The 18,093-nt window shown below is 42.4% G+C and overlaps 1 protein-coding gene across 1 annotated transcript in view; it reads left to right on the forward strand.

The window, feature by feature from the left end:
• Positions 1-18,093, forward strand: part of mtor (mechanistic target of rapamycin kinase) — a 432,694-nt gene that overhangs the window by 322,297 nt on the left and 92,304 nt on the right. Inside the window, 3 exon segments of the mRNA XM_068017001.1 lie at positions 7,190-7,297; positions 8,854-8,979; positions 9,593-9,724. Coding sequence (XP_067873102.1) covers positions 7,190-7,297; positions 8,854-8,979; positions 9,593-9,724 — 366 coding nt within the window.

The raw sequence follows: 18,093 nt of genomic DNA on the forward strand, positions 1-18,093 counted from the left end.
AAGTACAGAAACAGTTCTCATAATTCTCACCACATATGACTTGATTCTGTATCAATCCTAACATCAAAAAAAGAAATACGCCACACTAACCATATTAGTGGACTTAACTTTTTCTGGTCACCTAATCGCAGCATTTGACCAGCCAAACTGAAAATACGAATTAGGAGCAGGAGTCGGCCGTCCGCCCTTCGAGCCTGCTCCACCATTCAATACATTCGTGGCTGAAATGATTATTCCACATTTCCACCTGCCCCCGATAACCTTCCACCCTGCATGTGAACGACACATGTTCCTTTCTTTTTGTTAATTTAAGCTACACAAATTCAAGGAGTTGCCTCTTCCAACTTCTTCCTTGTTCAGTTTGGTCATCCATCCCTTTTCAGTATGCTTTTCAAAATAAACAGCTAACTTCGACCCTGCCTTCCCCTCCCACCCCACCACCCCCACCCTGGCCTCTTTCCCCCAGCTGCCACTTACGTGGATTTTGGCATATCCTGGTTAGAGGACACATTGCTTTCACATTGGTAGTTTCTGTAAGCAGATTATATTGGACGATTGGGTGGTCAACCCTCTGCAGTAGAAGAGTTTTAAGGATTCCATGACCCATCAATGAGAGCGGCTCACATACATCGACAAGTATTCTGCTGGATGTCAACCTAGCATTTTGTGCCGGAGCTCCGACCTCCACTGGCTGGGGCTGCCTGGAGCAGGGCTGGAACATTACACCTACTGACTCAGAGGCAGAAATGCTACCGTTAAGCCAGATGCGCATTTCTCCCCCACTCACCAGTGATGGTCTCAGATGTGCAGTGACTAATTGTAAAATGTCCTCTGGTTAGAAACCCTTTTCTTGATCATGGTACAAGAAAATCATAAGGATAATGTAGTTTCAAGAGTTAAGCATCTCCTGTCAAAAAGCAAAGCATGCAATTTTAGTTCAATGCTCAGAATTGGATGCCAGTAAGGAAATTACGTTTTAAATTGGACCATTTTGGTCTCCAGTGAATGTAGAAAAAATGGACTTAAGTATCATAATAACATTGGTAGACAAGAACGTTCTTTTTATTCAAGGAAATGTGAACTGCTTTGAAGCCCCTTGAGGGGAACTAACCACAGTGCAGAAAGCAATAAAGAAGAAAAACAGTCTAGAGAAAGAAGTATGATGAATTCACAGTAAACAGATATGCACAGATTTCATCTGATGCAAGGGTTAGGAAAATTTCATCAAGTTTTAATCTCATTTTTGTCTGACCCTTCTGCTCCTCCCTCAATTTTGGTGGCTTATTTTGAAATATTGTAATGCTAGCGGGATTTTCTCCCCCAGTTTTATATTTTCCAATTATGAATATAATATGGGAAAATATCATTTTAAAAAGTGATCTGTCATAGATTATCATACATCAAAGCACTAGTTTTGATTCCCTAGTTCCTGCCATATCGACAGCAGTGGGATCAGCAATATTTGTACACAAAATATAATTTTCAATTAAAATTACACAATGAAATATCTGGGAGAAGAATCCCATCTGCTTTGCCATATTTGACAGATGCATTTGTTAATACTGGGCATTTATTTAAAAGAATTCCATTGTATTTCGCACCTTTAAGTAATTGAGTTTGAAAAATCAAATATATCTTTACAGCCCACTGCAACAATTAATTGCATTATTTGCCAACTTGACTCAATTGGTAGCACTTTCATCTCTGAGAAAGTTGAGTTCAAGCCCCACTTCACAATTTAAGCACATAATCTAGGCTTATTGACTTTCAGATAAGACATTAATGTGAGGACATAGTTTTGTGGATGTAGAGGATCCCATGTTACCATTTAAAGAATAGGGAATTCTTTCGGTGCCCTGGCCAACATTCTTCCTTTGACCAACAGACTCATTTTTCATTTCATTTACTGTTTGTGCAATCTTGCCATGCACAAATTGGCTGTTGCATTGGACTACATAACAAGTGATAGTACAATCTATATCAGTTATTTGGATATGGGGACCAAATGTAATATTTCCAAGTTTGCTGATGATCAAAACTAGGTGGGAATGTGAGTTGTGAAGAGGATGCAAAGATTCTTCAAAGGGATTTGGACAGGCTAAGTGAGTAGGCAAGAGCATGGCAGGTGGAATATAATGTGGAAAATGTGAAGTTATTGACTTTGGTAGGAAAAACAGAAATGTATTTCTTAAATGGTGAGAGGGGACCGAGGTGTCCTTGTTCATAAGTCACTGAAAGCTAACATGCAGGTGCAGCTAGCGATTAGAAAGGTATGTTGGCCTTTATTGCAAGAGGATTTGAGAACAGGAGTAAAGAAATCTTGCTGCAATTGTATAGAGCCTTGGTGAGACCGCACATGTACAGTTTTGGTCTCCTTACCTAAGGAAGGATATACTTGCCGTAGTGGGAGTGCAACGAAGTTTCATCAGACTGATCCCTGGGATGGCAGGATTGTCCTGTGAGGAAAGATTGAGGAGACTGGGTCTGTATTCTCTAGAGTTTAGAAGAATGAGAGGTGATCTCATTGAAGCTTACAAAATTCTTGCAGGGCTCAACAGGATAGATAGATGCAGGAAGGATGTTTCCCCTGACTGGAGGGTTAGAATAAGAGGTAGTCCATTTAGGACTGAGATGAGGAATTTCTTCACTCAGAGCGTGGTCAGTCTTTGGAATTCTCTACCCCAGAGGGCTTTGGAGGCTCAGTCATTGAGTATATGCAAGACAGAGATCGATAGATTTCTAGATATTAAAGATGTCAAAGGATATGGGGATAGTGCAGAAAAATAGCGTTGAGGTAGATCAACCATGAACTAGCCATAGAGTCATAGAGAGATACAGCACTGAAACAGGCTCTTCGGCCCACCGAGTCCGTGCCGACCATCAACCACCCATTTATACTAATCCTACATTAATCCCATATTCTCCACCACATCCCCACCTTCCCTCAATTCTCCTACCACCTACCTACACTAGGGGCAATTTACCTATCAACCTGCAAGTCTTTTGGCTGTGGGAGGAAACCGGAGCACCCGGCGGAAACCCAGGCGGTCACAGGGAGAACTTGCAAACTCCACACAGGCAGTACCCAGAACCGAACCCAGGTCACTGGAGCTGTGAGGCTGCAGTGCTAACCACTGTGCCACCCCAAAGTTGAATGGCGGAGCATGCTCAAGGGGCTGAATGACCAAATCCTGCTCCTATTTTCTATGTTCCTATTTCCTATGTTCCTACTTCAAAAACAGAATTGGATATTCAGCACTTGAGGTGTCTTGAAGACATGATTAGGTGAGTGAGGGGCAATTCAAAACATCAGTTAATCACCAAAGTAAGTAATTATTCCAATGGATCTTGCAGTACGCATCTTGGCTGCCATGTTCACCGACAAAAGAAATAAGAGCAGAAGTAGGCCATTCTACCCTTTTTCAAAATCACAATAACTGCATTTTGAAAAGTAATTAATTGCTTTTGAAGTGCACTATGCCCAGGTGAGAGGGGGTCCAGGGGTCCCCTGTCAGCCTTTGCCTGGTTTAAACGTAACCGGGTTTAATTTTAAAACACCATGTTTTTAGCTCCCCCTTAGTGAATCCTTGTTCACTGCTCCGATTGTAAGGCAAAGAAATCAAACCGGTTTCCTTAGATTTAAACAAGAAAGGTAGGAGTTTATTTAAACTCTAATCCAGTTGACGACTACGAATATGCGATGCAACCATGCTCGCCTACATATGCGATAAACACACGCAAACAGAGACAGAAAAAGTAGAAGGAATAAAGGGGAAAGATTTGAAGCAATATCTGGTAGTTACAGTCCTCTAAGTTCAATGTGGAGTCTTTGGTTGCTGGTAGGTTTTACAATTCGTTGGGGCCCAGTTCACGCTTGAACTTGTTCCGATGTAGGAGTCTTTTCTGTCTTGAGGTTTACATATTTTCCGTGGGTCCAGCGGCTTAGGGAGAAGAGAGAGAGAGAGACAGCCAGGCGAGAGCTTGTTTCAGCTTTATTGCACACTGCCTTCTGAATTCAAACTGTCCTGTGGCTAGTTCAAAAAACCTGGACCAGCCAGTTATTCATGTGACCAGCTCTTTTAACCAGTCCTGGCTCTGTGGATTGTATCATCTTAGCAGGGCCTGGAATGCGCTTCCTTATACCTTCAATGTCTGGTGATCAAGATCCATTTGGGTTAATCAGAGCAGGGAATAGTCCTTTGTCTCCATGAGCAGCATCTCTTAGTATGCAAATGTCCTTCCAGCCCAGTGTCTGGTGATCTTCAAACAAGTCATTTCTTCGCTCCTGCAACAGTTTAAAATCAATGTTCATATGACACAATTAATATGCCTCATTCTTGGCAGGTAGGGGTCTGCATGACAAATGCTTTTGGACATCCATAGGATGTGAAAAGCACTATATAAATACAATTTTAAAAAAACACTGAAGCATCTTTTGACAACTAGGCCTATTTTGTAGTCATTTTATTATAGTAACCATGCATGGATTGACACCATGGTCCATTGTGTAAATGGAATGCCTTTTTCTTTTTAAGTGATTTTCTTTCTCTTGTCAAATTTTTCCTTTCCTGAAGGCATTCACTATTCATGTATGACCCTCTGCAGTGAATTTAGACTATATGTTTGTTTGCTTGTGAGGTGCATCACAGTCCAGTGTCATCCAGCATACACACATTTGCAGTTGGATAATGATCAAGAGCAAAAGCCCTGGAACAGTAGCTGCCGCAACGTCGGAAAATACAGGTTAATTTGAGCATAGCAAGCTCTCACAAAAAGGCATTGTTAGTTCGTTCATCCATTTTTAGTGGTAAAATGTTGAGCAGGATACCAGAAGAATTCCTTGCTCTTCGTCCAAGAGTGTTATGGTATCTTTAATGTCCAACTGACCTGCCAGAACAGACAAAGGTCCTTATTCAAGGCTTTGGGGCCAGTTGTAATACTGAGCAGAGCTCAGCTAACACTCTACAATTTTCATTATTTTGCCATTATTTTTGTACTGTCATCGAGGACAGTATCCATGGCACCAAATCTAGGTGTTGTTACTGTTGAAAAAAAAAATGATTATTTTTTTTTTATTCATTCATGGGATGTGGGCGATGCTGGCCAGGCCAGTATTTATTGCCCATCCCTAATTGCCCTTGAGAAAGTGGTGGTGAGCTGCCTTCTTGAACCGCAGCAGTCCATTTGGGGTAGGTATACCCACAGTGCTGTTATGAAGGGAGTTCCAGGATTTTGACCCAGCGACAGTGAAGGAACGGCGATATAGTTCCAAGTCAGGATGGTGTGTGGCTTGGAGGGGAACTTGAAGGTGGTGACGTTCCCACGCATCTGCTGCTCTTGTCCTTCGAGGTAGTCGAGGTCGCGGGTTTGGAAGGAGCTGTTTGATCCGTTGGTTTTGGGATCGCTTAGCTCTGTCAATCGCATGCTGCTTATGCAGTTTGGCACGCAGATAGTCCTGTGTTGTAGCTTCACCAGGTTGACAACTCATTTTGAGGTATGCCTGGTGCTGCTCCTGGCATGCCCTCATGCACTCTTCATTGAACCAGGGTTGGTCTCCTGGCTTTATGGTAATGGTAGAGTGGGGGATATGCCGGGCCATGAGGTTACAGATTGTGGTTGAGTACAATTCTGCTGCTGATGATGGCCCACAGCGTCTCATGGATGCCCGGTTTTGCATTGCTAGATCTGTTCGAAATCTATCCCATTTAGCACGGTGATAGTGCCACACAACACGACGGACGGTATCCTCAATGTGAAGGCGGGACTTCATCTCCACAAGGACTGTGTGGTGGTCACTCCTACCAATGCAGTCATGGACAGAAGCATCTGCACAGGCTGATTGGAGAGGACGAGGTCAAGTATGTTTTTCCCTCGTGTTGGTTCCCCCACCACCTGCCGCAGACCCAGTCTAGCAGCTATGTCCTTTAGGACTCGGCCAGCTCGGTCAGTAGTGGTGCTACCAAGCCACTCTTGGTGATGGACATTGAAGTCCCCCACCCAGATTACATTTTGTGCCCTTGCCACCCTTAGTGCTTCCTCCAAGTGGTGTTCAACATGGAGGAGTACTAAGTCATCAGCTGAGGGAGGGTGGTAAGGTGGTAATCAGTAGGAGGTTACCTTGCCCATGTTTGACCTGATGCCATGAGACTTCATGGGGTCCGGAGTCGATGTTGAGGACTCCGAGGGCAACTCCCTCCCACTGTATACCACTGTCCCGCCACCTCTGGTGGGTCTGTCCTGCCAGTGGGACAGGACATATCCGGGGATGGTGATGGCAGTGTCTGGGACATTGTCTGTAAGGTATGATTCTGTGAGTATGACTATGTCAGGCTGTTTCTTGACTAGTCTGTGGGACAGCTCTCCCAACTTTGGCACATGCCCCCAGATGTTAGTAAGGAGGACTTTGCAGGGTCGACAGGGCTGGGTTTGCAGTTGTCGTTTCCGGTGCCTAGGTTGATGCCAGGTGGTCCGTCTGGTTTCATTCCTTTTTATTGACTTGGTTAGGTACAACTGAGTGGCTTGCTAGGCCATTTCAGAGGGCATGTAAGAGTTAACCACATTGCTGTGGGTCTGGAGTCAAATGTAGGCCAGACCAGGTAATATCTATTTATAGGAGTTATTGGAAATGTTTTGCTCTGGTTCCTCAGTAGAAACAATGGAACTTGGACTTCAATTAATAGATGTCTAATATTTTTTGGGCTTTAGGAACTGTAATTGTCACAAAAGTTCTGTAGGTCCAGGAGAGAATGAACAGACCTGACCACAATACCTGCATCCATTTTAAAAGACTGGGGAATTCATTTGACACATAGTTGTTGAAGAGTGGAATAAAAACGTACTCTGTGACATTTGAGATTGGCCTAATGGGTGGACTTGATCCTATATATTCCTAAGAAAATTGGAGTATATGGAGGAGGACTGAGGTTATGTAATGATGTCTGTTTGCTAAGCATAGTCTCCTAGGCAATTGTCTTAGGAAGTTGGGGGAAGATTCTGCCAGATGTTTCCTAAAATTAGACTTTTTTTTTGAAACTCTGCCCTCAAGAGTTAGTTGATGATGGTGGTACACAGAGTTTCATCATCTAGTGCATAGGGTAAACTTGGCGATCTTACCTTGTTTTACTTTTTATGTGCCCACAAGTTGTAAATAAAAATCATAAGCAGTAAGTGTTGAGCTCTTGTTCTTTAGGCCATGGTGTCCTGTCAGATGCTGTCAGAACTGGAAGAGGTAATCCAATATAAGCTAGTTCCAGAGCGGAGGGAGATCATCAGACAAACCTGGTGGGAACGACTTCAGGTAAGTCAGCATTCACTCCAGTACCTTTTGTCAATCAATCTGAGACAAGACACACATTTACCATTCAACCAGCTGAACAGACTGTGGCGCTGTCGTGGATCTCCAGGAAGAGTCAGTGGATATTAGTCCGGAGCAGTCACCCACACTGATTATTTTTCATTTTACACAAGGAATAATTTGGGCAATATAAATGCTGGCAAGAAGATTAGTCATAAGCCAAGCACAATTGCAGAAATGCTATATTGATACAGAAACTAACATTTCCTGTATCAGAAGTAGTACTTCTATTTTTTTTCAGCGTTTGTGCAGAGAATTGAGATTTGATTTCAATAATGGATTAAAAGCCATTACATATTCTTAACATAGGTGCCAGAAATCTTCTCTACAAATCTGTACATCTAGCAAATAATTTTCAAAAGCATCCAGCTATTATTTAGTTTTCAAAACTTGCTTTTTTAAATCTAAGTTCCCTGTAGGATTTATTTTGCATTATTTATAGGATTCAAAGCTGCTTTCACATACAGCATCAAGGACAGGATCATTTCAGTTTGTTTTTCTGATGTATATTTGAAGGAAAGCAGAAGTATGTTAAGACAAGTGCCCCATTTTATGTTAAACAGAATTTATAAAGCTTCTGTTTAAGAAGCATTCAAGTCTTGAGTACATATTCCAGACTGCAAGAAAAAATATGCAGGGCATTTGAAGCTATTTTTAATTCATGTCTTTAACAATCAAGTGGTTATAGCCTAATTACTGGCTGCATCTGAAGATGAATAGGGCAAATAATTCCTTACTTTATATACCTTAGCTTTTCAAGTTTTAATTTAGTTTTTATAGGAGTGTTTTTTTTTTCCAATTTTTTTTTATTTTATCCATTCATTGGCCACTGACTTTGGCAGGCCTGGCCCAATGATGTAAACCAGATCAGATGGTGTCGTACACACTAATAATGAGGTCTTTGGTTGTGTTGCTATACCACAGTGCCAAGTCAATGATTTAATGTTCCTTTTTCTCCCCCACTTTCTGCCCTTCTCTCATAAAGACATTAACTCATGCTGAGGTATAATTCTAAAGTGCCGGCAGCCCTCTGGTACTGCACTCAATTGGCAATTATTCATGTGTAAGTAGACAGTGAGTGTCGGCAGGCTATTTTACTGCATGTGTGGGTCCCATAGCTGAGTCCAATGTTGTTAACACTTGACATCTACACATGCATACTTTCCAGCAGGGGATAGCAATCTCGAGTGGCAACTTGAACTGATTTTTCCCCTCTTCTGTTGTCGTGACTGAAATCTGCTAACTTGGCTTAAACCAAAGGTCAAGTTTGGCTCATTCTGAGCTTACTGCCACACCATGTGACACTGGATTACCCAGTGAACCATAAGTATTTGAAGTGTTGTCTTAACATGTCCATCCACAAAAGCAGAAGAACCAGCTCTATCAAGGAACTAGTACAATTTAGATCAAAGAAAATAAGAAACTAAGGAGAATTGTAGAAGTTCTTGAACAATATTGAACACATGTTCATCCATGACGACCTCTTATTTCTTCCACAGGGTTGCCAGCAGATAGTAGAGGACTGGCAGCGAATCCTAATGGTTCGCTCCCTTGTTATTGGTCCACATGAAGATATGAGGACTTGGTTAAAGTATGCAAGTCTCTGTGGCAAGAATGGACGTTTGGTAAGAAGACACAGGAGGAAATGCAGTTTCAAAATTACATCAACCTCACTTAGAAATTCCTTTGTTTTTGATGGTGATAGGAGTATGTATCCCATTCCTCTCCAATTCACCACTTTGCGAGTGAACTGACAAAGTATAAACCCATAACTTTTGATTTAAAAAAACACCACCACAGTTCATAAAATGTTACTTCATAAAATTTTCATAACAAATTGATCTCCGTGACATTGCACACCAGGAGAAAAAACCAAGTGAAAGGGGGTCAGAGAGCTGGAGATACTGTGCAAACAAAATTGTCACCCATTTCATTCATTCTGCTCTTTATACTTACATCATAAATTCATCTGCCCATATCTATAATATGGCCTTTGTAAACTTGTCCCTCTGTAATTGCACACTGCAGTTCCTCAACTCACATGAAGTTGTGAATAGAGCACGAGAAGTTTACATTGGCAGTTTCCATCTTAAATGTAGGCATGAAAATTTATATTGGGAAAAGTTGACAGGAAGTGTGTGGAGACATAAAATTTAAAATATAAAAAAATAATTGGAACTTTGTTGCTTTCTGGGATTTTTCAAATATGCTTTGATATACCAACTGCTCTGTTTCTAGGCCCTGGCTCATAAGACCCTCGTGCAGCTGCTCGGCGTAGATCCTTCGAAGCACCTTGATCAGCCTCTGTCGACAGTTCACCCCCATGTCACCTATGCTTATATGAAGTATATGTGGAAGAGTGCCCTCAAGGTAGGTTCCAACTCATGGTATATTTCACAGGAAATATGGCCTGCAGTTAGTTCTCATGAGTACAAGTAAGATGGGAATAGAGGGATACGATCCCCAGAAATGCAGAAGGTTTTAGTTTAGGCAGGCATCAAGATCGATGCAGGCTTGGAGGGCCGAATGGCCTGTTCCTGTGCTGTACTGTTCTTGGTTCTTTGTTGAGTTAATATGCTTAATGTCACTGGATTCACTGCTTCACAAAGCAATAATTCTAAATCATAGTGTTTGTGATTAGGGAAATGTTAAGTAGCTTAGATAAGTAAAATAAGGCAGGATACTTGGGATCAGAGATTCTAAATATGAACTAGTGAAAAATAACTTGTGATCGGGTGTCAGAAGGAACTTCTTTGCTCAAAAAGTGATGATTGTAATAAACTGCAAGGCAAGACTTTGTGTTTTGAATCTCCAAGCACACTAATCAGATGGTAGACTGAGGGAGTTAGAATAATGGAAGGACAACCTTAATTGGGCCCAATGGCCTTTTCTCATACTTGAGGTTTCTTATATTTTGGAAATTGAATTTTTCAATCATTTATTCTTTTCCTGTTAAGTTGGTTGCAGAACTTAAGCTTTGTATGGAATGGCTTTTTGACTGTTTCATCATCTTGATTATGTTGAGATATGTTACTTCTTTTACATCAAATATCTATTATATATTGTAACTAATTGAGGTTACTTGTGTTGTATTCTGTCAATTTCAACAAAATGTGATGGTTTTATCAGTTTAAGACTGCTGATGCCAACATTTATTACTGTCTTTCCAGGTCTCGGGCTTTAATTTACAGTGGCTTCTCATTGCAACACTCTTAACGGTTTCTGGAACACACTTCATTAGTTCCCTTTCCAGTTGTGGAACTATTACTCTCACTAGTCCTTTCTTTTGTTTTTGTACTTCAGGAACTGAGCAATTGACTGTCTTTATTAAGGAACCTATTCTCCCATTCACAATGAACACCTTAACCACACATTTTTTCTCAGGTGAACAGCAATGTAGCGTTTTCCCTGGATTGTGTTTCAGTTTAAACAGTGGTATCACAATCATGACCTCATAAGAGAATAATTGTTCTCCCCATCCCGATAGACATATACATGATACATGCACACAAGGTATTGGCATAACTTTTCCTCCAGATTTTCATTCCTCAGAACTGAACAGCCAAGTTCAGTGATGAGAGGAATTTGAAAGAAACAATCACAATTGACTGATACAAATGGCAAAGCTATCGGAATGAAGCTCAAGTATTTTTTTTGAAATGGTGTCCTGGTGAAAATAGATCATTTTTATTTCCAGCGAGTCTGTGATGACAGCAAAGCAGCTAACATGACAATATGGAGGAGCTGAAACAACACAAGGACAAGTCTTCTTATTATATAAACCTCACAACTCTGGTGTGGTTAATTTATCTATTTAGTTCCCTCATTTATTTATTTTTAATTACATATTGCAACTGTTTACCCAATGAACTGCAGATAACAGCTGGAATTTTACGTTGGGCGGGAGACCCACCCATCGGCCGAAAAGTTGGTGGTGAGCCCGCCTCTACCAGGTCTGGGGAGCCAGGCTGGGACTTTTTGCTCCCAGGGCCCTTAATTGGTCTTGGGCAGGACTTCCATCTCCTTGAAGCAGTAAGTCCCACCTAATGGAGCTGCCAGCAAATTAGCAGGCCAGTAGCACCACCAGGAGCGGTGGCCAGTGATGGGACTATACCCAGCCATTGGAGGCAACTGGAAGGACGGCCCTGGAACTCGGGTAAGTTTGGAGGGTCTTGCCGGGGACAGTTGGCCAGGCCCCAGCGAGGCAAGGGGATCGGTTGTGGGGGGTGGGTACTGTTGCGCATTGGGGGTGGTTGGGGCTTTGGGGGTAGCCCTCCATGGGACACAGGGTGCCCGATCAGGAGTGCGCCCCTCCACCACAAGCCCACAAGAGGGCTGCCAAGTTCTAACAGGTGGGGTTCTAGGGGCCTTTGCCGCCCGGCCGCCGAGGATAAAATACCAGCGGAGGTGGGAGGAAGCCCTTAAATGGCTGTTAATTGGCCACAAGGGCCTTGACTGGCCTGGGGCAGGTAGGCTGTTTCTCGCCGCCACCCCGTGTAAAATTGCAGCAGGGTTGGGAACGGCCCTGCCCTGCTGCCCACTCAATTTTACACCACCCCTACCCGCCACCAGCCTGCTCATTGGGTGGGGGGGGGGGGGGGGGCGCAAAATTCCAGTCAAAATGTCCAATCACAAACCTTCCTGTGACAGTTTGGCGTTGCCAGAAGGCTTAATAGACAGAATTACATAAGTTACAACACAAAAACAGACCAATCAATCAGTGCCAGCATTTACCCTCCATCTGAGAAAATAATCCAAACTACATTTGCCTATTCTATCCCCATATCCTTTTTTTTTTCCTTCATCCATCTATCCAATCTAATCATGAATGTTGTTGTTGTCTCTGCCTCAACCATTAAATCTGGAAATGAATTGCACAGCCTCACCACGCCATGTTCAAAGAAGTTTCTCTTGCTCTGTCTTCTAGTTCTCTTACATTTAATCTTGTAACTATTGCCAATCAATCTAAACCCCTCAGCTGAAGCCAAATATGTCTTCATGTTGTACAATATGATTTTCTGTGATACCCTTAATTCGATGTCTCACATTGATTCCAGTATTAGTACTACATAAGAACTAGGAGCAGGAGTAGGCAATTCAGCCCCTTGAGACATTCAATACGATCATGGCTGATCTCATCTCGGCCTCAACTCCACTTTCCTGTCCGCTCTCCATAACCCTTCAACTCATGACTAATTAAAAATCTGTCTATCTCCTCCTCAGATTTACTCACTGTCCTGGCATCCACCGCACTCTGGGATAGTAAATGCCACAGACTCACGACCCTTTGAGAGATGTAATTTCTCCTCATCTCTGTTTTAAATCTGCTACCCCTTTACCTAAAACTATGATCTCTTTTTCTAGGTTGCTCCACAAGAGGAAACATCCTCTCTACGTCTACTTTGTCAATCCTCTTAATCATCTTATATACCTCATTTAGATCTCCTCTCATTCTTCTAAACTCCGGAGAGTAAAGGTCTAAACTGCTCAATCTCTCTTCATAAGACAAACCCCTCAACTCTCGAATCAATCTAGTGAACCTCCTCAGAACTGCCTCCAATGCAACTACATCCCTTTCTCAAGTAAGGGGACCAAAACTGTATGCAATACTCCAGTTGTGGTCTCACCAATGCCTTGTACAGTTGCAGCAACACTTCCCTACTTTTACACTATATTCCTTTAGCAATAAATGCCAACATTCCATTTGCCTTCCTTATTACCTGCTGCACCTGCATACTAGTTTTCTGCGATTCATGCACGAGGACACTCAGATCCCTCTGCACCAAAGCACTCTGAAGTTGCTCTCCATTTAGATAATTTGCCTTTCTATTCTTCCGACCAAAATGGATAATTTCTCACTTATCCATCTGCCATATTTTGGCCCATTCACCTAACCTATCCATATCCATTTGTACGTTTCTTATTTCTTTATTACAACTTACTATCCCACCTATTTTAGTGTCATCTGCAAATTTGGCTATAGTACCTTCTATCCCTGCATCCAAGTCATTAATGTCGATTGTAAATAGTTGGAGCCCAAGGACCGAACCCTGTGGCACCCCACTAGTTACATCTTGCCAACCAGAAAAGGACCCATTTATCCCGACTCTCTGTTTTCTGTTGGTTAGCCAATCCTCTATCCAAGTTAATAAATTGCCCCTAACCCCATGTGATCTTACCTTGAGTGCGGCACCTTATCAAATGCCTTCTGGAAGTCCAGATATTCTACATCTACAGGATCCCCATTATCCACTTTATTTGTTACTAGCAAATTAGTCAAACACTATTTACCCTTCATAAAACCATGCTGACTCTCATGGATTGCGTTTTGACTTTTTAAATGTCCTGTTATTACTTCCTTAATAATGGGATTCTTACAATTTCCCAACGACAGATGTTAAACTAACTGGTCTATAGTTTCCTACTTTCTGCCTCCCTCCCTTTTTGAATAAGGGTGTTATATTAGCATTTTTCCAATCCACTGGAACCTTTCCCGCATCCAGGGAATTTTGGAATATTATAACCAATGGATCCACTATCTCCGCTTCCACATCCTTTAAGACCCTAGGATGTAGGCCATCAGGCCCTGGGGACTTGTCTGCCTTCAATCCCAATAGTTTGCTCAGTACTTTTTCCCTCGTGATGATTGTTCTAAGTTCCTCCCTTTCTATAACCTTTGCATTACTTGTTACTATTGGGATGGTACTAGTGTCCTCCATCGTGAAAACTGAGGCAAAATACTGATTTAGTGTCTCCGCCATTTCTGTGTTCCCCAGTCACATCCTCCAAGGGACCAACATTCACTTTAGCTACTCTTTTCTCTTTTATATACTTAAAGAAACTTTTGCTATCTGTTTTTACATTTTGCGCTAGTTTTCTTTCATAATTTACCTTTGCTCTTTTTATTACTTTTTAGTAACCCTTTGTTGATCTTTAAAAGTTTCCCAATCTTCCAGCCTGCCACTGGCCTTTGCAATATGGTGTGCCTTAGTTTTTGTCTTTATGTTATCCTTAACTTCCTTGCTTGGCCATGGATGTTTTTTCCCCCTCTTACAACCTTTCTTCCTCTCTGGAATATATCTTAGTTGGGAGGAATTGAATATCTCCTTCAACATCTGCCACTGCTCATCAACTGTCCTACCTTTTAGTCTTCCTTCCCAGTCCGCTAGGGCCAAATCTGTCTTCATGTAATTACCTTTGTTTAACTTCAGAATGCTAGTGTGGGACTCCAGTCTCTCCCCCTCAAACTGAATTTGAAATTCTAGCATGCTATGATCACTTTTCCCAACAGGATCCTTAACTATGAGATAATTAATTAATCCCACCTCGTTACTAAATACCAAATCTAGAATAGCCTGCTCCCTGGTTGGTTCCACAACATATTGCTCCAAAAGTAATCTCTAATACATTCAATGAACTCTCCCTTGAGGCTACCCTTGCCAATTTGATTAATCCAGTCTATATGCATATTAAAATCACCCGTAATTATTGCCATACCTTTGTTACCAGCTGCCACTATTTCCTGGTTTATACTGTATCCCATTGCAGAACTACTGTTTGGGGACCTATAGATTACTCCCACCAGGGACTTCTTTGCCTTGCTATTTCTTATTTCTACCCAGACTGATTCTACGTCTTGATCTCCAGTGCCTATATCATTTCTCACTACAGCACTGATCTCTTCCTTTACTAACAAAGCTACACCACCTCCTTTTCCTTCCTGCCTATCCTTCTGAAATACTGAGTACCCTTGGATATTCAATTCCCAAACCTGATTTCCCTGCAACCACATCTCAGTAATCGCCACTGAATCGTAACCATTCGTCTCTATTTGGGCTGTTAACTCATTAATTTTGTGCCAAATGCTTCATGCATTCAGATACAAAGCCTTTAAGTTTGTTCTATTATCAAATTTAGTTTAGTTTAGTTTAGAGATACAGCACTGAAACAGGCCCTTTGGCCCACCGAGTCTGTGCCGACCATCAACCACCCATTTATACTAATCCTACACTAATCCCATATTCCTACCACATCCCCACCTGTCCCTATATTTCCCTACCACCTACCTATACTAGGGGCAATTTATAATGGCCAATTAACCTATCAACCTGCAAGTCTTTGGCATGTGGGAGGAAACCGGAGCATCCGGAGGAAACCCACGCAGACACAGGGAGAACTTGCAAACTCCACACAGGCAGTACCCAGAATTGAACCCGGGTCGCTGGAGCTGTGAGGCTGCGGTGCTAACCACTGCGCCACTGTGCCGCCCCAATTTCCCTACTCTTGCATGATTCCTTGGTGTAATATGACGTTCACACGTTCTGTCCCTACCTTTTATTTTCTGGTAACTATCAGACTCTTCACTAACCTGCACTCCTACCTTCTCCTTTAACTTTGACTTCCTAATTTTCCATGCAACTGAGCTCTTCTGCTCCACACTATTTAGTTTAAAGCCCTATCTACAGCCCGAATTATGCGATTCACCAGGACTCTGGTCCCAGCATGATTCAGGTGGAGCCTGTCCCATCAGAACAGCTCCCTCCTTCCCCAGTACTGGTGCCAATGCCCCATGAATTCGAACCCCCATTTCTCCCACACCAATCTTTGAGCCACACATTTACCTCTTTAATCTTATTGACCCTGTGCCAATTTGCTCGTGGCTCAGGTAACAATCTGGAGATTATTACCTTTTTGGTTCTGCTTTTTAATTTAGCCCCTAGCTGCTCATATTTCCTCAGCAGAACCTCTATCCTCGTTCTACCTATATCATTGGTACCTACGTGGACCACGACAACTGGATCTTTCCCCTCCCACTCCAAGTTCCTCTGCAGCCCAGATGGGATATCCTGAACCCTGGCACCAGGTAGGGAACACAGCCTTCGGGACTCTCGATCCTGGCCACAGAGAACCGTGTCTGTACCCCTAACTATACTATCCCTGATTACGACTACATTTCTCTTTTCTCCCCACACTTGAATGGCTCCCTGTACCACAGTGCTATGGTCAATTTGCTCATCCTCCAGTCTCGTCCAGACAGGGAGCAAGAATCTCGAACCGGTTGGATAAGGACAAGGGCTGAGGCTCCTGCAACACTACCTGCTAGATCCCTCTACCTGCCTCACTCATAGTCGCACCCTCCTATCCCTGACCACTGGCCGAATTCAAGGTTGTTAATCTAAGGGGTGTGACTGTCTCCTGAAACACAATGTCCAGGTAACTCTCCTCCCTCCCTGATGTGTCGCAGTGTCCGAAGCTCAGACACCAACTCATCAACTCTGAGCCTGAGTTCCTCGAGCAACCAACACTTGCTACAGATATGGTCACTAGGAACCACAGTGGGGTCCACCAGCTCTCACATGATGCAGGTACAACACATCACCTGGCCCTGCATCTCTATTTTAATTTCTTGTTTTTTAATTTCCGACTGGTCTTTAGTTTTTAATCTGTAAAATATATCTGCTATTCACCTTCAATCTGAAATAAACTTAGAATAGGTAATTCAAATTTGCAGTTACTTACCAACCAATGAACTTACGGTTTTCCTGTGATGTCACCCTTTTCTTTTCACTCTGTTTTTTACTCCCATAAATTACCAAAAAATTAGATTATTTGCACTAGGAACTTTGATTCCCTTAAAAATAAAAATACTACCTGCTATATTAACAAAAGAACTGTAGACCTTTCTCTTTACCTTACTTACTTACCGAGCTATTTAGAGTTATTTCCTAACTGCTGTTACTCACCAGCCAATCACCTTGCAGCTTTCCTGTGATGTCACTGTTGACTTTTTTTTTCCAAAACTCGGGCGCCCGCTGAGTGAACCCTCGCTCTGTCTCCCGGTCTCTTTATGCTCTGGCTCTGCTCTCGCTGTTTCCCACTCTCTGAGTGAACTCTTTCTATCTCTCTCTCTCCTGGTCTGTTTATGCTCCGGCTCCACTTTTGCTGTTTCCAACTCGCTGAGTGAACTTTCGCTCTCTCTCCTGGTCTCTTTATTATCTGGCTCCACTCTCACTGTTTCCCGCTCACTGAGTGAACACTCTCGCTCTCTGTCCTGGTCTCTTTATTATCTGGCTCCGCTCTCGCTGTTTCCCGCTCGCTGAGTGAACACTCTCGCTCTCTGTCCTGGTCTCTTTACGCTCCAGCTCCGCTCTCGCTGTTTCCCGCTATTGTTAAACAACATATTATTCTACAACTCAAATGCTCGCTACCAATACAATACATTTTGAAAAGGTCTCAATCAATAAATGTATATTGTGCTTCTTATTTTAATTGGACATCTATCTACTTAAAAACAAGTCATGCTTTCAGCACACGTTAAATTTCACACTTCAAACCCTCAAAAGTATTGCTAAAGAATGATCAGTTCAAAGATGGTTTCTTTTGACCAGGACCTGAAAATATATAAGCACCTGCCAACTTGCAAACTTCCATCACTAAGACTTAGACTCTAATTAGCTTTAGGGCTTAAAACAGTTACACTTTTTGGCCTTAGAGGGCAATCCCAAGTTAAATGTGGCTATACCTAACAGAAGAATAATGCAATACTTTGCATTTATATCACTCGTTTAATGTAGCAAAACATCCCAAGGCACTTGACAGAAATCAGACAAAAATAGATGTTGAGCCACAGAAGGTTAGGAGGTGTGACCAAAATCTTGGTTGAAGGGATGAGTTTTAAGGAGGTTCTTGAAGGAGGGCAAAGGGATGGAAAGGCAGAGAAGTTTGGGAGGCAATTCCAG

This window comes from Heterodontus francisci, chromosome 37 (assembly GCF_036365525.1).
Source record: "Heterodontus francisci isolate sHetFra1 chromosome 37, sHetFra1.hap1, whole genome shotgun sequence".
Classification (NCBI taxonomy): domain Eukaryota; kingdom Metazoa; phylum Chordata; class Chondrichthyes; order Heterodontiformes; family Heterodontidae; genus Heterodontus; species Heterodontus francisci.